The sequence below is a fragment of the Haemaphysalis longicornis genome, unplaced genomic scaffold, assembly GCF_048455015.1.
Source record: "Haemaphysalis longicornis isolate Haplotype H1 unplaced genomic scaffold, Haemaphysalis longicornis Haplotype H1 scaffold_9, whole genome shotgun sequence".
NCBI classification, from domain to species: domain Eukaryota; kingdom Metazoa; phylum Arthropoda; class Arachnida; order Ixodida; family Ixodidae; genus Haemaphysalis; species Haemaphysalis longicornis.
Window position 1 is genome coordinate 65,321,332 of NW_027526460.1, and position 17,591 is coordinate 65,338,922.

General features: G+C 51.0%; 1 protein-coding gene across 1 annotated transcript in view; it reads right to left on the reverse strand.

Annotated features, from left to right (window-relative positions):
* Window positions 1-17,051, reverse strand: part of LOC144152334 (endothelin-converting enzyme 1-like) — a 126,023-nt gene extending 108,972 nt beyond the window's left edge. Inside the window, exons 1-2 of the mRNA XM_077683599.1 lie at window positions 16,826-17,051; window positions 5,177-5,396 (exon numbers count right to left, since the gene is read on the reverse strand). Of these exons, the coding sequence (XP_077539725.1) occupies window positions 5,177-5,396; window positions 16,826-17,034 (429 nt within the window). The 5' untranslated portion in view covers window positions 17,035-17,051. The remainder of the gene's footprint in view (window positions 1-5,176; window positions 5,397-16,825) is intronic.
* Window positions 17,052-17,591: the final 540 nt, after the last annotated feature.

Genomic DNA, 17,591 nt, shown 5'->3' on the forward strand with positions numbered 1-17,591 from the left:
CCACATGCGCCCCGCGAAACTTGTTGTTGCTGCTCCTTTCATGTATGCCATCATCAAGGTGATGCACTGCCTCTTTGGGAGTGTGACAGGAAAAGCACGTTGCAGTCAGAATATTTGAAAGCGCTGGTTTACGACGCGGGTGGGGTGCAACTCCACTGTTCTGGAAACATTATGCACTAAGTTTTCTTCGAGTTACGCCGTTGCTGTTCTTAAAAATCTTGGTGCATGATAGCTGGGACCCCGGGTATAACAATTATATTGAAGTAGCTTTTTATCTCTTCCAGGTATCACCCGTGGACATCGTTTGCCTGTGCACTGTGTGAGGCGACCACAAGCAGCTGGTACGCGGCAGAACCCAGAGAAATTGTGAAGTTGCAACTGGACACGTCACTGGAAAAAGTTTTGGAGCTGTGTTTGTGTGTGTATTTTTTTATTTTTTTCCTCTTAGTGCGCCACTGGCCCCGCCGCGTAGGAATTCCAAATCCGAAGCTTCCAGAGCCGCGTTAATCCCCCACCGTGTATTTAAAGGCCAACTGAGAAAGCAGGAAGACTATTCGCGTTCGCAAGGCTCCCTCGACCCATCTCAGTTTCCGCCGAGGGAAGAAAATAAGCTGCGTTTCTAGAGAACAGTGTTGCGGTATCTGCCCCGGGACTCTTTATTTTCCTCTTTCTTAGTAGGCCACTGGGCCGCCGCGTAGGAATTCCAACTTCGAAGCTTCCAGAGCTGCGTTAATCCCCCGCCGTGTATTTAAAGGCCAACTCAGAAAGCAGGAAGACCATTCGCGTTCGCAAGGCTCCCTGGACCCATCTCAGTTTCCGCCGAGGGAAGAAAATAAGCTGCGTTTCTAGAGAACAGTGTTGCGGTCTCTGCCCCGGGACTCTTTATTTTCCTCTTTCGTAGTAGGCCACTGGGCGCGCCGCGTAGGAATTCTAACTTTGAAGCTTCCAGAGCCCCGTTAATCCCTCGCCGTGTATTTAAAGGCCAACTCAGCAGGAAACCATTAGCGTTCGCAAGGCTCCCTGGACCCATCTAAGTCTCTGCCGCGGGAAAGAAATAAGCTGCGTGTGCAGAGAACAATGCGGCGGTATGTTCCCCGGGAAACTTTATTATCCCCTTTCTTAGTAGGCCACTTGGCCCGCCACGTAGGAATTCTATCTTCGAAGCTTCCAGAGCCGCGTTAATCCCCCGCCGTGTATCTACGCCGCCGTGCATTTACGTGTCTGCGCCACCGCTGCATCGCCATGCCGTGCAGCGGTGCAGCACGGTAGAGCATATGCCTCGCGTGCAGAAAGACCGTGGTTCGAATCCCGTAGCAGGACAATTCCCACCGATAAACAAACCGCGCAATAATGAAATTTGCCATTGGGGCTTGGGGTGCGGCCTGACCCCCGCGACCATTGCCTATAGCGCACTCCCTCACCAGAGCAGGATTGGCCACCCTGGTGTAGTAACACCCACAACCTCCCATGAATACGCCAATTAACCCACGGCACTCAGTTTCCAGTGGCTGCGAAGCAACTGACCACGGCGGCGGTCAGACCTGTGACGCAGCAGAGGGTGCTAAGAATACCTGGACCCGGACGGGCCGCCTTTGGAATCTGAACCTAGAAACATTTAACACGAGAACCTTTGTGAAGGCAGTCTAGACGTGGAATTAAAGGGCAATAAAGGGGATGTCATAGGGCTTAGTGAGGTTAGGACAAGTGAAGCCTTTACGGTGCTGAAAAGTGGACACGTCTTATGTTACATATGTTACCGGAGCTTTCAAAGTTAATCAATAAGCGCGAGACAGCTGCCATACAGAACTATAATATGGAGAGGATCGAATAAGCTGTAAAGAACGGAGGTAGCCTGAAAGCAGTGAAGAGGCGTCTTGGCGTAGGGAAAAATCGTATGTATGCACTTTAAGATAAGCAAGGCAATGTCATCACAAATAGGGATAAAATAGTCACAGTGGCTGAGGAGTTCTATAGGGATCTGTAGAATAGCCGGGACATCCTGGATAATGCCGAACGAGAAAGTAGCTCAGAGGAGATAGGCATCCCACCAATAACGACCGCAGAAGTAATGAAGGCTTTGAAAGAAATGAAAGGGGCAAAACACCTGGCGAGGATCAGATAACAGCAGACCTCTTGAAGGACGGCGGAGAAATTGTACTTGAAAAACTGACAAACCTGTATACACAATGCCTAATTACCGCAAGTGTACCGGAATCTTGCAAGAACGCGACCATCATCCTAATCCATAAGAAAGGTTATATGAAGGACTTGAAAAAATTACAGGCGATCAGCTTACTGTCAGTCGTCTACAAGGTACTTACCAAGCGAATCGCTAACAAAATTTGTGCAACCTTAGATTTCAGTCAATCTAAAGAACAAGCAGGGTTCTGTAAAGATTATTCAACAATGGACCATATTCAAACGATCAATGAGGTGATAGATAAGTGCGCTGAGTATACTGAACCCCTATATATAGCCTTCATAAATTATGAGAAAGCATTTGACTCGGTCGAAACCCTAGCAGTGATTCAGGCATTACGGAACCAGGGGGTAGATGGGCATTATGGGTCCACAGCTACGAAGCTAGGCCTCCATAAGGAGAGCAGTAAAATACCTATAAGGAAGGGCGGCAGACAAGGAGACACAATCTCTCCAATGTTATTCACAGCACGTTTACAAGAAGTATTCAGAACGTTGGATTGGGAACAGGTGCGAGTAAGAATTTAGAGAATACCTCAGTAACCTCAGATTTCTGATCACGTTGCCTTGCTAAGTAACTCGGGGACGAATTGCAACGCACGCTATCGTCACTATACGAATCGAGTAGAACCGTGGGCTCGAAAATTAATATGCAGAAAACTAAACTAATGATCAATAACCTCGGGACAGCACAGCAGTTTGAGATAGGGGGCGAGGTAGTGGAAGTGGTAAAAGAATATATCTACTTAAGCCAATTTGTGACCCCGGATCCCAACCATGTGGCAGAGATAATTAGAAGGATCAGAATGGGGTGGAGTGCAAACAAGCGTGCGAAAAATCGCCGACACTCGCGCTTGCTAAGCGTTCAAAAATTTAGAGTGTAGGCAAGGGACCGCGGAAGGTCAGGCGATTGCGGATCTCGATGACATGGTGGTTGTAGTGATTGTAGGCAAATAACGATTCGGTTTCTAATGCGTCCGAATATACCGTCTCCCGAACGGGCTCATCCAGGGCATTTATTTCCTCGTACTTGCTGCAGACGGCTGTGGCCCTGGCTGGTCGACAAGAGTGGATCTTGCAGAAATAATAACCATACCCTTGTGGCGGGTTCTCGCACAATGTCACGGCGGTGGCGTAGCACCTTTATGACATACGTCTAAGCTTTGCGACGGGGTGGACTCAGCACGAGCACAAGCCGCGGACAGCGTCACATTACGGGGCTGGCAGAACGGGATAGTAGCAGGTGTCATGTGCTAAGGTGTGGGGTGAGAAAAGGAAGGCGAGCCCATACCCGAAGGAGGATTGACCCGAGTAGATGATGACTGAAGAAAAGACGAAGAGAAAGAAAGATCAGCTTACGGGATGGCGAGAAGGACTTTGAAGGAACCAATGAAGAAGACGCACAGGGTGAACGCAGAGGAGTAGGAGGTTAGCGGGACCAGTAAATGGGAGCCTCACACGGTACAATGCGAGGTGAAGAGGAAGATGACGAAGTTGGAGTAGGGAGTGTGGAACGAGGTCGTGGGAGGAATGGTGGCAAGTTCGGGTCGAGCATCAGGGCTTCCATGTGGTTATGCTACCCCCGGGACGAGAGTTGGCGGACCGGCATTGAGCCCGTGATCCCTGAAAGCGCCCTTAGTGAGAGCGCACCGGCGGAAGCGCACCGCCGGCGACCTGTCGGGCCGTGCCCCTAAAGGCACCAGCGGCCTCACCCCGTTGGCAGCGGGCAGCTCGGAACCACCTATTACCAGCGGCTTTGCACTGCTGGCCTCCTGCTGAGCCGTGCTTCTCAAGGAAACTGTGGCATCGCACCACGGTCATCCAGACCACTTAAGACCAGCACGTGCCATCGCGACGTGCTGCTACGTTTGTCAACCCGTATGCCAACCAACCCACTGGACCACGTCGTCGGCATCGCAGCGGGTTCGTCGGGTTACAGGCGGTAGGATTTGGTTTACTTTGGCATAGACAGTTGATGTATTATAGTGACTTTTTGCCTAGTTTTTTGATAGTGTGAGGTTGGTCTTGTTTTTTTGTGTAGTGTGATATGCTTGTTCATTTGCTATGAACCCGTTCGTTTGAGCTTTCGTTTTGTAAATATATTGCGCGGCATAGAATGCCTCAACCCGAAACTCATTTCTTTGCTCCGTGAGACGCGTGACAGCAGGGGATAACACACCTCCTTGCATCCTGCGCCGCATTAGGTCAAGTCTGCTAGCGGCGTCAGTCTTCCGGCTTTTACGGCACTAGAGTGTGGTGAAAACCGATGTAGAAAAGGCCCCACAGCCGGTCGCCCGTTCGCTGCGTTGTTCTCGAGCAACTGTTAGAAGCGCAAAAAGCAAGCTATACCCGTGGCCCCGCGCTCGTGCAGCCCTGCTTCTTGTATTCATTATCATCCTAAACATCCGGCACACACGTACTCTGCAAAATAGCGTACACACTTTGGAAGAATTTTCGCTGTCTATATAGCTAACATTCTTACATCTTACGAAAAACTTGAGAAAACACACTTAAAAGGTGTTTAGTATAGCTATCAGCCTTACACCCTAGAAAAGCGTTTTAAACGTTGCTGTCTCGCTTAGAGCACCCTTAAACAGGGCGTTGTTTGTTGTTTAACACGATGTTTTTTAAGAGGGTGTTGTTTGTTTAACCGGGTTTTGTCCTTGCTGGCGTGTAAGGGTGCCAGCTAGAGATAAAAGACAGCGTTAAAAGTGCAAGTAATTTACAGTGTGTCTACTATTGCAAGTTTGGCGCGTTTGTTCATGTGAATGGTCAAGCGTTCAAGCAACGCAGCGGAGTAACGGTGACCGGAGCGGGAACGCAGACGTGCCTGCCCTAATTTGCTTCGCTTTGCCTTCACTGTTTCTTTGTCTCCTTAGTTAGGTTTGATTTTTGAACCCCCATGCACGTACTCAAATCCAGGGAGATTTTCCCCTGCAATAGCGCCCAAAACGCGCCCTTATCCCTGAATACTTACTGCTGTGGCGTTCCTCATATTTGGCTGGATTCCGTTGATAGCGCCGAAATGCCCGATGCGGTGTAGAAAAAAAGCAGCTGCAGAGGCTCCAGGCAGGACGCGGTCCGCCCAGGGATAGCACAGGTGAGGATTATCTTTGCGATCTTTCGGGAGGAACGCCAATGGACCCAGCAAGTGAATCAACGCGTTAAGTTGCAGCACCACGTTTCCGGCACCGGGCCTGCGCATTTCAAAGGCGTTTTCTTGCACTCAATCAAAGCACACAAACTGCACTACTCCAGCATTAGTTGTGGGTCACCACAGAACAAGTCTGGGAGCCGCAATCGACGTGAGAGCTTAAAGACTGCCGCAATTCGCACTCCACTCTCCTCCTCAATAAATTTAATTCTGGAACGTGAAGCATTCCGCGCCTATGAACCGGTAATCGATCCGTTCCCGGTGATCTGTTCGTGTTGTTTCAAGCCCAGCGCGCTCACTCACCGCTTGAGCGCATGTGTATGTTTACTCAGGGGAAAACGAGAAAAATTAGGTAAGGGTTCCTTTCCTTAAAGAGTCAGCCCGGATTTCGTTTTATGACCAAAGAATCTTCTATAGGCTTCGACTACTCCAGACTGCTTACCCCATGACCTAACTTGCTTGTGCTGAAATAACGCGCCGAGAATTCACTGGTCACGCCCACGCAAATGGGTCATACTCTGTATTGACGAGAAAGAGGGTGCCGTTTGCCGTACTGATCGCTGAGGTTTTTGATAGGTGGTCTGAAGCAAGAGTTTCTTGCCGGCCTCGTTCGCAACCGGTAACAATGTCAGTTTTCGAGGCTGTCGCAATAAAAACATATTCGGCATGCGCTAATGGCGCTACAATCCAACATCACCACGATGACCCCCAACGCCGCAACAGGTTAGAAATGACGCCAAGAACCCTGCGTCAAATAATCTGTTACTAAGAGTGTGAAGAACTCACAAACCTCTTCACAACGACGATGCTACATCAATTACTCTTCATAACAGACGTGATTCGAGGAGGGCAAAATGCAGTAGACATTTCCATGCCGCTGCCGTTTATACTCCCTCGTCATCCGTTAGCACCGTCGCGGTCATTGTTGGCCACCTATGTGCAGCGGGCTGCCTATCCTCGCCCGCTGTGCCACCGCTGCACAGAAGCTGGCCAAATCAACCCACACTGCCCCGTCAAGAGACTGCGCGTTTGCGCACCTCGCCCGTTTCCCGGAGAGCGCCTGAACGAAACCGAATCACAGCGCATAACCACTGTTCGCCGTAAAGCTATTCGTACTTACGGCACAGCCGCCGAAGGAATGCTGACTTTGCGAACAGAAGGTCCCGAGACCGCGTAAAGGAAACTGAAAGCAGCAGCCTCCGGGATTAAAGTTGTTATATGACAAAAAAGTTGAAGCAGTACCACTAAACATGAAAGCTATCGAGTGTGGCACAGTCATTTTCTAGAGGAGCAGTGGCTCCCCCTCTTGAGTAGTTTCACGATAAGCATGGTGTTCATACGAAAAGTAGTCAATAGAGAACGCTGCAGCCGCTGAAAACGCCTCTAGGAATTGAAAATATTTGATCTATTAACTTGTAATTTGCTGCTTCCTACCACACCTCGCGTCTTCGCATCTTTGTCTCCCTCCTCTCTTGATGAATTAAAGAAGTTTCTTCAATGCGATTCAACTTTCCCATCGACCCATTTGTCTTATGTCTTGCGTTGGTAAACTGCGTAAGACACCTTAAATTGCACCTTTTCAATACAGCTGCCCACATTTTACCCAAACCAGATGGCGTCATACATATCCCCTCCGGATACCCTCACCCGCATCTCTCATGATTGATCTCAGCTTCGCGACATCCTTAGGTCGGTGTCCATTAGGCTTTAGACAATGTTCAATACTCTGCCATTCTACCGATTGTGGCTGAAGCAAACTACAGTTCTCGCATGTATGCGCTCTTTCTCCCCTTGTGTTTGTCAGCCGGTGTCCTTCAGGGCTTCACCTTGCTGTCCACTCTTGTTATCCTCGCTTTAGTCTCGCTTCTTGTTCTATTAGACAACATCCCTCCACTCTCCTACTGCACATAATTGAACATTAGGCTACGGTAAACAAAACATTGTCCTGATCTCATTCAGGAATATTTGACTTCTCTCGGCCTCGTATGTCTTTCACAATCTACACTTTTTTGTACACAGCAACAAGCGCAGGGTGGAACCGGCTTAGATTTAAGGTAAAAATTTTTGGCCCCGCCTACCTGACATTGATGCGCCCCGTACCCTTGGACCTGCACTCTATCATATGGGCAAGTCGGTAACTACAATGGCGGCACTACACACTCAGGTAATCGAGCTTCACATCGTGTATTACCATCGCTCCCAAAATATCTCCCCCCTGAAAGCACATCGCCACCATGGACCCAAAGCCACTACTCCTAAACATAGGACAAGAACAAACGACAAGGCGAGAAGCTTCATCAAGACATGACACGCAAGCAAGGCAACTCATCGATGGCCGTAACCTTCCTCGCAAGACCCATGTAGACTATGGAGATGCCGAAATTGGCAACCAGGAGCAGAAGCAGCAGTCAATGTTCACCATGGCATGGACAAACCATGACGCAACAATCCGAGGAAACAAACTACACCTCACCCATAACTCGTCAACAGCTCCCTTGCAGAACAGGTGTGTGATTGTCGATTTTGCCGAGCACGTCAGTTTGGCTCAACAGCACACAGGGGAAGATTTCCGCCATCGCTAACGAGTCTCCACGGACTGGCAGGAAGCCTATCGTGCCTGCCAAAACACTCGCACCACTACCGTCGTTGTCTGGAAACTGCGTCTCCGCGTTAGCAACCTCCGTGCTCTGGGAGACGACTTAAGTGTACACTGGGACTCAAGACCATCCGGAATACCAGGAAACGATTGGGCCTTTTGACTAACGCGCGCTTTACTTCTATTCGCGCCGTCGAAATCACGTGAGAGACTTTTCGACCAGTTAACCGACCACGTGGAGACGCGCAATCCGTGGCTAGATCCAGCAATATTAGTATCTTTGGCCAAGCAGCACTGACGCTGCCATCTACGCAGCGCGTGCCGCCCCCCTCAACTTCCCCGCATGGCTGCTACCTGCTAGCAACAAGGCACGCTCCGGCGGGTAGGGCCTGGCACCTACCTTACTCCCTAACTTTTGCAGCGCCCCAAAAACATGGAAAGCAGCCGTTCCATGAACCAGGCCAACACTGGAATGCGCCAGCCATGCAGCACCCGGGCCGACCCGGAACACCTGCTTTCGTTTTGCCCGCTGTACTCGAATCCCAGAGCTCGGGCCCTGGCCCCACTCCCGAGTGAGATACGGCCGTATTCGCTTCAAGCTGGGCTACACCACACCCACGTACGACTGGAGCGGTCGCCAACAAGCTTTGGTGGTCATTAAACCAGTTCATGGATGACACAGAAGCTCCTTCTACGAGTTTCCTGCTGGGGCACACTGCCAGAATTACTGGCTTACACGGCCGAAGCCAGTGGTCAAGCGACAGAACGTTTGTTTCCTTTATATTTATTTTTAGCGTGCTTCTTTCTAAAATTCTTTTATAGAAGCCTTCGACTGGCATACAAACGGGAAATAAACGCGTTCAACACTATCACCAACATGGATCGCTCTTTAAAGAGCCAGACATTCTGAACCTCATCTCTTCGGTATCATCGATGCTTTTTTTACGTCCCTAATTCTGTACACCATTCAATGTTTACACTGCTCGCTTTTTCATCTCTCGTCCCTCGAGGCATCGCTTTATCTGTTTTATCGGATTTCCGTCAGAGTACCCTTCTATGCTCCATGCGCTGGAATATTCTGGAACTGAGACTTGCGAGGAGCGAATCACGTGCCATCGCCAACTCGAACTCGAACGCCTCTAGACTTCCTTTCAAATTCAAGCTATTTTAGAAATTCTTACCCCCACTATTTCATTACTGACCTTCTGAATCCCCTCCGTGGGTCACGTTCTCCAATTTGCGTTTCGACACTCTGTCCAGCCATATAAACCAAGTTCGACACTCTGCTCATTTCTCACCACGTATTCAGTTTCTCTCCCGAGTGGTTAATTATTTACCTGATCAAAGTTTCTTTTTTGAGCACTTGGGACAATATAATCGTTCGCAAGGGCGGCACGATGGTCGCACTACGCCGTGAACTAGGATATTGCTTGCCCCCTACTTACACCTAAACCATTAAAATGAAAGGGATTTTGAGAAGACTGTCAACCACGGGGCACAGAAAGAGACCACATAAAACACTCAACCACGACTAGTGTAGTTGTTTAACAAAAACATAGCAAAGCCACAAAAATACCTATATGCAGACTGGGTAAAGGTGATATACCTGGCCCGAATTCACTCCTTATAATGGAACACACAAACCTCAGTGCAGCAACGGCGGAGAACGGCTCAAAGTTTCTATCGTGTAGCTGAATGCTGTGCTAATAAGGCTGATAAAAGGCGGCATTGACCTGAACTTGCAAGTACAAATTGCAGCTGCATTCCCTGTTGCATTTGTCCGCTTAACAATAGTTAGAATTCGAAGTTTGTTAGCTCGCCTGCCCGACGCTGATTTTTTATGCGTCATATCGTGGCTGTTGTGACAGTAAATTTTTCGGCACTTTCATGTTTAACCACCATCATTGTCACGTCTCATAACCTTAGGCTCCTTCAAGGTTGAACATTTTGTCCATGTAACCCTCTTCATGCTTTAAATTAAAGTTTAGGTAGAGCTCTTACTGTATATTTTTATTTCCTTTCCATTCGTTTCGTTGTAATCCCACAAATAAATAACAGTAGAAGATTATGCGACAAGGCCTTGCACTTCTTTTGCTTAGCCTTCCATGCGCCCATAATGGTACTACCGCCAAAACAAGACTTTGTATTTTAGGTCAAACGGGCTCGGCTTGGGGCACGGAGTCCGTTGTCGAAGGAACCGTATTTTCATAAAGTGTCGCCAGGCAATAATTATAACACAGGCGACATCAAGGGAAGGTTCGCTCTCTCTGACCACATTCCTTGGAATCGCTTGGGGAATTGTCAATGTCCATGTACTTTGCAACAGCCCGCATTTCCCCTTCAGTTATCGTTGAAGGCTTGCAGAAATTGAAGTGCAGGAAGTGAAGCAATAATTGAGCACACTTAGAAAGAAATAAAATATCCCATGGAGCAGACCGCTTCCACGTGGAATCTTTTGATATCAAACTGTGCGATACTCTGAATAATTGTGAATCTGTCATGGTTATAGCCTCGTGTAATGAGACGATTTCTTCATCACGAGTAGGGTACATGTCTGCCGAGTAATCTTCGCGTCGTCACGGTGCACATGGTACTGCCTGGTAAGAGGATTTTAGGCCCAGGGAACCATGCCTGAATAATCGTTTGTGTTGACTTGCATCTTCTCAGAAATGCTAACGTGGGTGGTCCCTTTTACAGCTACAGCCGCCAAGGTAGACGCTTTAGACTCTATACTACTAAAGAACATACAGAGAAGCGTGTCCAGTGGTGCGATTGTCCGGTTATTAAGATGGCCGTTATTTCTAGGCCGCAGCCCTTTGACGCCTGTCTCTGAAGTGAGCATCGTCACCGTCGTAACCTAGTGAACAATGGCAAGACCGAATGGTGAAACAAAGCAAAGGAGGAAAGAGTAGCGAACTTGTCAGAGGAGGGCGTTCGCCGTGGCGGGGCGAGCGTTTTCCGAAAGTGTGCGGTGTGGGAGCGGCGGCAATATGCTCCAAGAAGGAGAGTGTCGCGACATCGTAAGGGGAGGGCGGGTCGCCACGGTGGAGCGCGAGCTCTCCGAAAGTGTGCGGGGTGGGAGGGGCGGCAATATGCTCTAAGAAGGAGAGTGTCGTGAAATTGTGAGGAAGGGCGGTTCGCTGTGGCGGCGCGAGCGCTCTCCGAAAATGTGCGGTGCGGGAGGAGCGGCAATATGTTGTAAAAAGAAGAGCATCGCAAAATTTCAAGGGGAGGGCGATTCGCCGTGGCGGCGGGAGCGCTCTCCGAAAGTCTTGTGTGGGAGGGGCGGCAATATGTTGTAAGAAGAAGAGTGTCGAGAAATCGTGAGGCGAGGGCGGTTCGCCATGGCGGCGCGAGCGCTCTCCGAAAGTGTGTTGTGTGGGAGGGGCTGCACTATGTTGTAATAAGAAGAGCGTCGGGAAATCGTGAGGGGAGGGCGGTTCACTGTGGCAGCGCGAGCGCTTTCCGAAAGTGTGCGGTGCGGGAGGGGTGGCAATATGTTGTAAGGAGAGTGTCGCGAAATTGCGAGAGGAGGGTGGTTCACCATGCTGCGCGAGCGTTCTCCGAAAGTAGGCGGTGTGGGAGGGGCGGCAATATGCTGTAAGAAGGAGAGTGTCGCGAAATTGTGAGGGGAGGGCGGTTCGCCGTGGTGGCGCGAGCGCTCTCCGAAAGTGTGTTGTGTGGGAGGGGTGATAAATTACGCCCACCTCCCCTCGCGGGAACCCTGGTGTGATGCGACGCTGAGGGGGTTCAAGCGCAAGTGGAGAGCAACCGTCGACCGAAAGGCCGCCGGAGAGCGGCACACTGGTTATATTCGCAGCACGCCCGAAGGAGAGGAGACCGCAGAGAGAGAGAGAGCACTGCACATGCGCAGCACCGCGCGCAGCGCCGCCTACCGGCGGTGGGAGAGCGCGCTGGGCCGCACACGCACTCCCCTGGGCACGCGCCGGTGCCAGTGCGTCTGCCGCGGCTATGACGCAACACAATCCAACCCAATTCATTTTAATCCAATCCAATCCAAGTCAAGCCAAGCCAAGCCAAGTCAAGTCAAGTCAATACATTCGAATCCAATCCAATGCCCCTCGCGAGAGAGTGTTCGCTATCGGAGAGGAGAGTGGGAGGGTAGCTGCGGACAACGGACGCACGCGGACAACAATGGACGCAAGCAGGAAGTACAGGGCCGCCGACAAGAGATGCTCTGAGCGTCGCATCTAATATGCTGTAAGAAGGCGAGTGTCGCGAAATTGTGAGGGGAAGGCAGTTCGCCGTGGCGGTGCGAGCGCTCTCCGAAAGTGTGTTGTGGGAGGGGCGAGACTTCAGGAAGATGAGGAAGAAGAAACAAGACGGGGCCTTCTTTTCCTGGAGCTGAATATATTCAGGCCTGTGCAGTGAAGGTGAGCTCAGATCACATTCAAATTCCGCACAATAGGCCAGTTAATAATCCGCCATGTTCTGTCAAAATGTGATCCGGTTTGATACAGTTTTGAGTGATCTAAGTCAGTGAAGATCCCTCAACTACCGTAGGCCTAGCATCTATCTGGCCCCACGGAAAAGGCTCAAGCCCACCTTAATCTAAGCTGGACGCTTCCAACATCGGACTTTATCCTTCCACAATGTCCTCGAACTCTGATATTCAGGTGCTGCCTTAAGCGGACAACGCAAGTAATTTAAAGAAGCGGAAGTTGAGCCACACCAACACGCACCTACCGCAAGGAACCACCTCAACTTTCACTTCGGCTACGAATGTTCCCCAAGCAGGCAATACCGAAGACGGTTGGACATGTTTCCCGATCTCGTCGAGCGCGACTACGCCTTACCACGGCAACGCATTATCGATTCACTAAGGAGAAGTTCACGGTGCTGCTGCGCCCAAAGAACAATGTTTCCGTCGGCGCCATTCCCCGCAAAGGGCTTGCTGAAGTTCTTGCTAGTTATGCCCCGCATGCATCATTGAACGGACTGACGTCTACTCATGTCAACCACCGCAGCAATTCCGTCACTATAACGTTCTACAACAACACCCAGGCACTAGCATGCTGTGCGCAAAACAAATGCAAGATTAATGGTGAAACTTTAGAATATGAGGCGCACCTCATGCACCCCAAAGGGACATCTAGGGGTCTGATCCAAGTCGACCCGGGCGGCTCCGACGAGGACCTCCGAAGCCAGACAACATGCGAGTCGGCCGTCATACTAGATATTCGTCGCCTTGGAAAGTCTAATTATGCCCTCGTGACGTTTGACACGACCGCCCCTCCTCGAACCGTCCGCAACTACCTCGAGTTGTGTAAAGTGAAACCTTACGTCCCTCGCACACTGGTTTGTTATCGTTGTCACCGGGATGGCCACCAGCAGAAACATTGCCCCAATCCTGCTGTATGTTCCTAATGTGGTAGACCGCATGAAGAAGACCAATGTCCTGATGCGACGCCATATTGCAACCTTTGCAATAAGACTGGCTATACAGCCCGTGATACCAATTGTCAGTTGAAAATCAGCTGCCCAAAGATCATGCAGAAGCGAATGCACCACCGTTCCCACAGTCCGCCCCGCCAGCACATCTCTCGCTCCGAACCTTCATTCCCGTGTAGACAGTACAACATAAGCAGTACCGTGGATTTCCCGTAGCTTTCCCCGACACCCGACATTTCGACCACGACTGCGCGTTTACCATCTCGTGAGCGTTCCGGCAGCGCGTCAGTTGGCAACAAGCGGTAAAAACAGTCACGAAAGGTGTCCAACAATGCTCCCTCTTTGGAGTACCTGGACTGTCTTTCTTCGAAGATCACAGCCCTACAAACTGAGCTGTCATCACTGCAGCAAGAATACAAGCACGCCTGCACCACACAAGCCCAAAAGACAGCAGAACTTAAAGCACAGCAGAGAACCACGCCATTCACGTTCTTAGTCAAAGGAATTCTACGTGCCAGACGTCCGGTTTTCATTGCACCTGGGCCGCCACAGAGGTTGAACACTTTATAAGCAGGTTGATCTCCAAACATCTCGACATCGCGCTCTCTAAGTACTGGCCACACTTTCCTCAGTCTGCAGATCCCGCTGTGCCCAAAGCAGCGCCCCAAGCGACCCCGCCCTTTCAGCATGATCCATCGATACTATCCAACACAGAACATGGCAGCAAGTGCTAAAGCCCCGTTGCTGCTGCAGTGGAACTGCCGCGGGTTGCGCGCCAATGCCGCAGAGCTCAATGAACATCTGCGGGCTTTTGATCGCAAGCCGTTGGTAGTCCTGCTCTAAGAGACGAAAGGAAAAGGCCCGGGCATACAAGGCTACCGTTCTTATGAGGTACCCACCATTCGCTACACCTCCATTTCTGACCAAGCCACCAGCGTAGTGATCCCACAGACACCTTTATACGTTCTGAGAGGAGCCCCTCACTGCAGGCATGTGCAACGATGTTCAGGAAGTAGTGGCTGTCCCGTTGTCCTTTGGACGGAGGACCTTACTTGTGGCATCGACCTATGTGCATCCTCCATTACCAGGTGCAAATTTTGACTGGATGCGGCAGTTGCGTTCTCTGTACCCTCGGGACGAAGTTGTGATTGGGGGTGATTTCAATGCCCTCAGCACGACTTCGGGATATCGCGTCACCAACATTCGCGGCCGCAACCTCGAGGAATCAGCAGAAGATGCGGACCTCATCCTTGTTAATGATCTGTCGTGCCCCACGCGGCTGGGGCAGTCGCCGAGCCAGCGGGACACCATTCCCGATTTGACCTGGGCCACTCCTTCCACGGTGTCATTATGGAAATGCGACTCTTCATCTTGGGGAAGTGACCATTACCCCATTTGGATGACGCTTTTCGGCACCGCGCGGAAAATTAACAAGAAAGTCCAGTATGTAGACTGGCCTCGTTTCAGGGAGCTTCAATGTTTCGAAACAGAAAGACATCGGAACTCGAACTTAGACTCCCTCACAATTCTGCTAAGTCGCATTTTGATTGCTGCAAATGGTGCTACAACGGTCGTCCAAGTGGACCAGGACACTCCTGCTCCTGATCGACACCTGATCAATCTATGGAATGTTCGCGACGACGTTCAGGAGCGCTATCGGACCAGAGGTCGCACTTATGTTGACCTTGTGCGCCTCCGCCACCAGACAGCGAAAATTAGAAAATAAGCGAAGCTCCTTGCCCGCAAGCGTTCGGAAGAGCACTGCGACTCTTTTTCGTCTCATACTGGGTCCCCGAAACTGTGTAGCACCTTCCGAAGCCTAGCCGGGCGTACAAAGCTGCAGGGTACGGTGGATACGGTGCTACTTCGTACTGGGCAATCCCGTGAGGTCTTCGAAAGAGAGGCGGCACGTATTTTCTTCCCCCAACAGTCTTAACCGCCACACAATATCTACGATCCGGAGCCAGTGAACGACAGCGAACACATTGAGATGCCATTTACATCTGCTGAGCTCAAGGTTGCCCTTGAGCAAATTAATGTGTCTAGCACAACAGGAAAACACGGTGTGTCTTGGTCTATGCTTCGCAATCTGCCGGTAGCACAGAAAGAGGATCTTCTCCAGGCACTTATGACATATGAATCAGCGGCGTCGTCCCTTCGGCCCTCAAGCACGCTGTTGTGGTACCCATTCCCAAGGCAGGCAAGCATCCTGCAGTCCTTGCAAATTTACGTCCAATCTCGCTTACGTCTACCGCCTGTCAGTTGATTGAGCGGATGGCCACGACTCGACTGAGTCATCACTTGGAAGAAGAAAAGAACTACTTCCACCGGCACAGACAGGCTTCCGACAAAATTTAAGCACCCACGACAGCCTCTACCTTCTACGAAAGTTGGTGCGAGCAAGCTGGTATAAGCGGCCACACATTCTGGTTGCTATTGATTTGCAAAAGGCTTACGACACCGTATCACACGCAGCGGTACTCGATGCCCTAGTAGATGCTTATCCTAGTAAGCGGCTACGCAATTTTGTACGGAGCTTCCTGGCTAACCGCACATACGAGATTCGATCCTGCCACCACGACACCATATCCTTCACCAATTGCTGCGGGGTGCCCCAGGGTGCTATCATCTCCCCTATTCTTTTTAATTTGGCTCTCAGGAAGTTGATTCATGGGGTGTCTGCGGTGGAAGGTGTTCATATCACGGCCTATGCCAATGACATCACAATTTGGACTGAGGCAAGTGACCACCCCACAACCGACGCCGCGATGCGTCAATTACAGAAGGCCCTAGACACGTTCAGCGCCCTCCTAGCTCCCACTGGAATGAAAGTATCGCTGGCGAAAACACACTTCCTGGCCATACGGGGCACACTTGCAGAGCCCTCCCAGATTCATTTAACCATTGACGGCGTTTCGCTCCAGCCTGCTCCACAGGACTAGGTGCGTGTCCGCGGGGTGCCTATTCACCTGAACGGTGGCGCTACAGAATGGATCAAGCAACTTCGGCCGCAATGGTGTAGTCTCCTGCACCTCATTCGCCGCATCTCCAACAACTTTTCCGGGGCATCGCAGGACGTAGCTCGGCGTTTAGTGCAAAGTGTACTTGTGTCCAAAGCCACATATGGCACCATGTGCTATTCCCTCACCAAACACCAGACCCACCGGCTAGAAGTCCTTTACCGGGAAGCGCTTCGAGCTATAACTGGGCTTCCACGACACACACGGATTGAGGAGCTCTATCGGTACGCTGGTCTTCCTACTCTGGAAAGCATAATCCAATGCAGGGCAGTGGAGGCGAAAGACCGTCGCAATCTCACTCACTAAGGCCACCGCTTACTGTGCCATGCCGGTGAGGATTTGGACATGTCTGTGCCAACCATACATAAGCACATTCCACCTTGGGAGGATGAGCTCATTACTGAGCAACAGCCAGCACCCACTCCACGTCACCAAGGAACTTACCCATCACATAGACATGTTCCTTTGGTCACCGCACCTCCCTTGAGCACAAAAGGCTCAGCAACACTTTCTGTCTTCGTGGCTGCTTTGTGGCGGCGCCATTTACAAACGGCGTCCATCGCCGACGTTACACACGTACCGGCCGTAGACACAACCCGCACCTTCAACAGGACCATACCACCTACCGCCACAGCACTGGAGCTTCGCAACATCGACGAGGTGATCCAGCTGGCTGTACGCCTACTGGCAGCTGATCCCCAAACGTACCGAAGCATCAGCATATTTACGAACAGCGCAGAGGCTTTATGTTATCTCATTGGACCACCCAGACGGCACTCAGTCGCTGATAACATTAAACGTTCCTGTGCAGCGTTGCGACTGCGCACTGGCATTACTGTGACCGTTCGCCTGACACCCGGGCACGCAAGAGCCCTCGGTAGTGAGTGGGCCCATCAGCTGGCGAGCGAGGCTTGTCGAAAATCCGCCCGAAGCTTGACGGCTTCCGCACTGAGGAGTTCTGCTTTGATCCCGATGGCGAACGCCGCTGCCGCAAACAGCGCCGCCGTCAGGAGATCCTTTCGACAGTGCCCATCAACCCGGACCCAGGGCCTCCTGGGCTTAGCCGCACTGCACATGTCTTCCTTAACCGTGCGCGCTCCGGATACGCTTTAACTGATGACGCCGTGGCCAGGTGGAGGCACGCCTCGACTAGAACAATGAGGAGCGGGAATTCCCCGGCATCAGCTTCCGAAGACCTTTCATCTGCTGT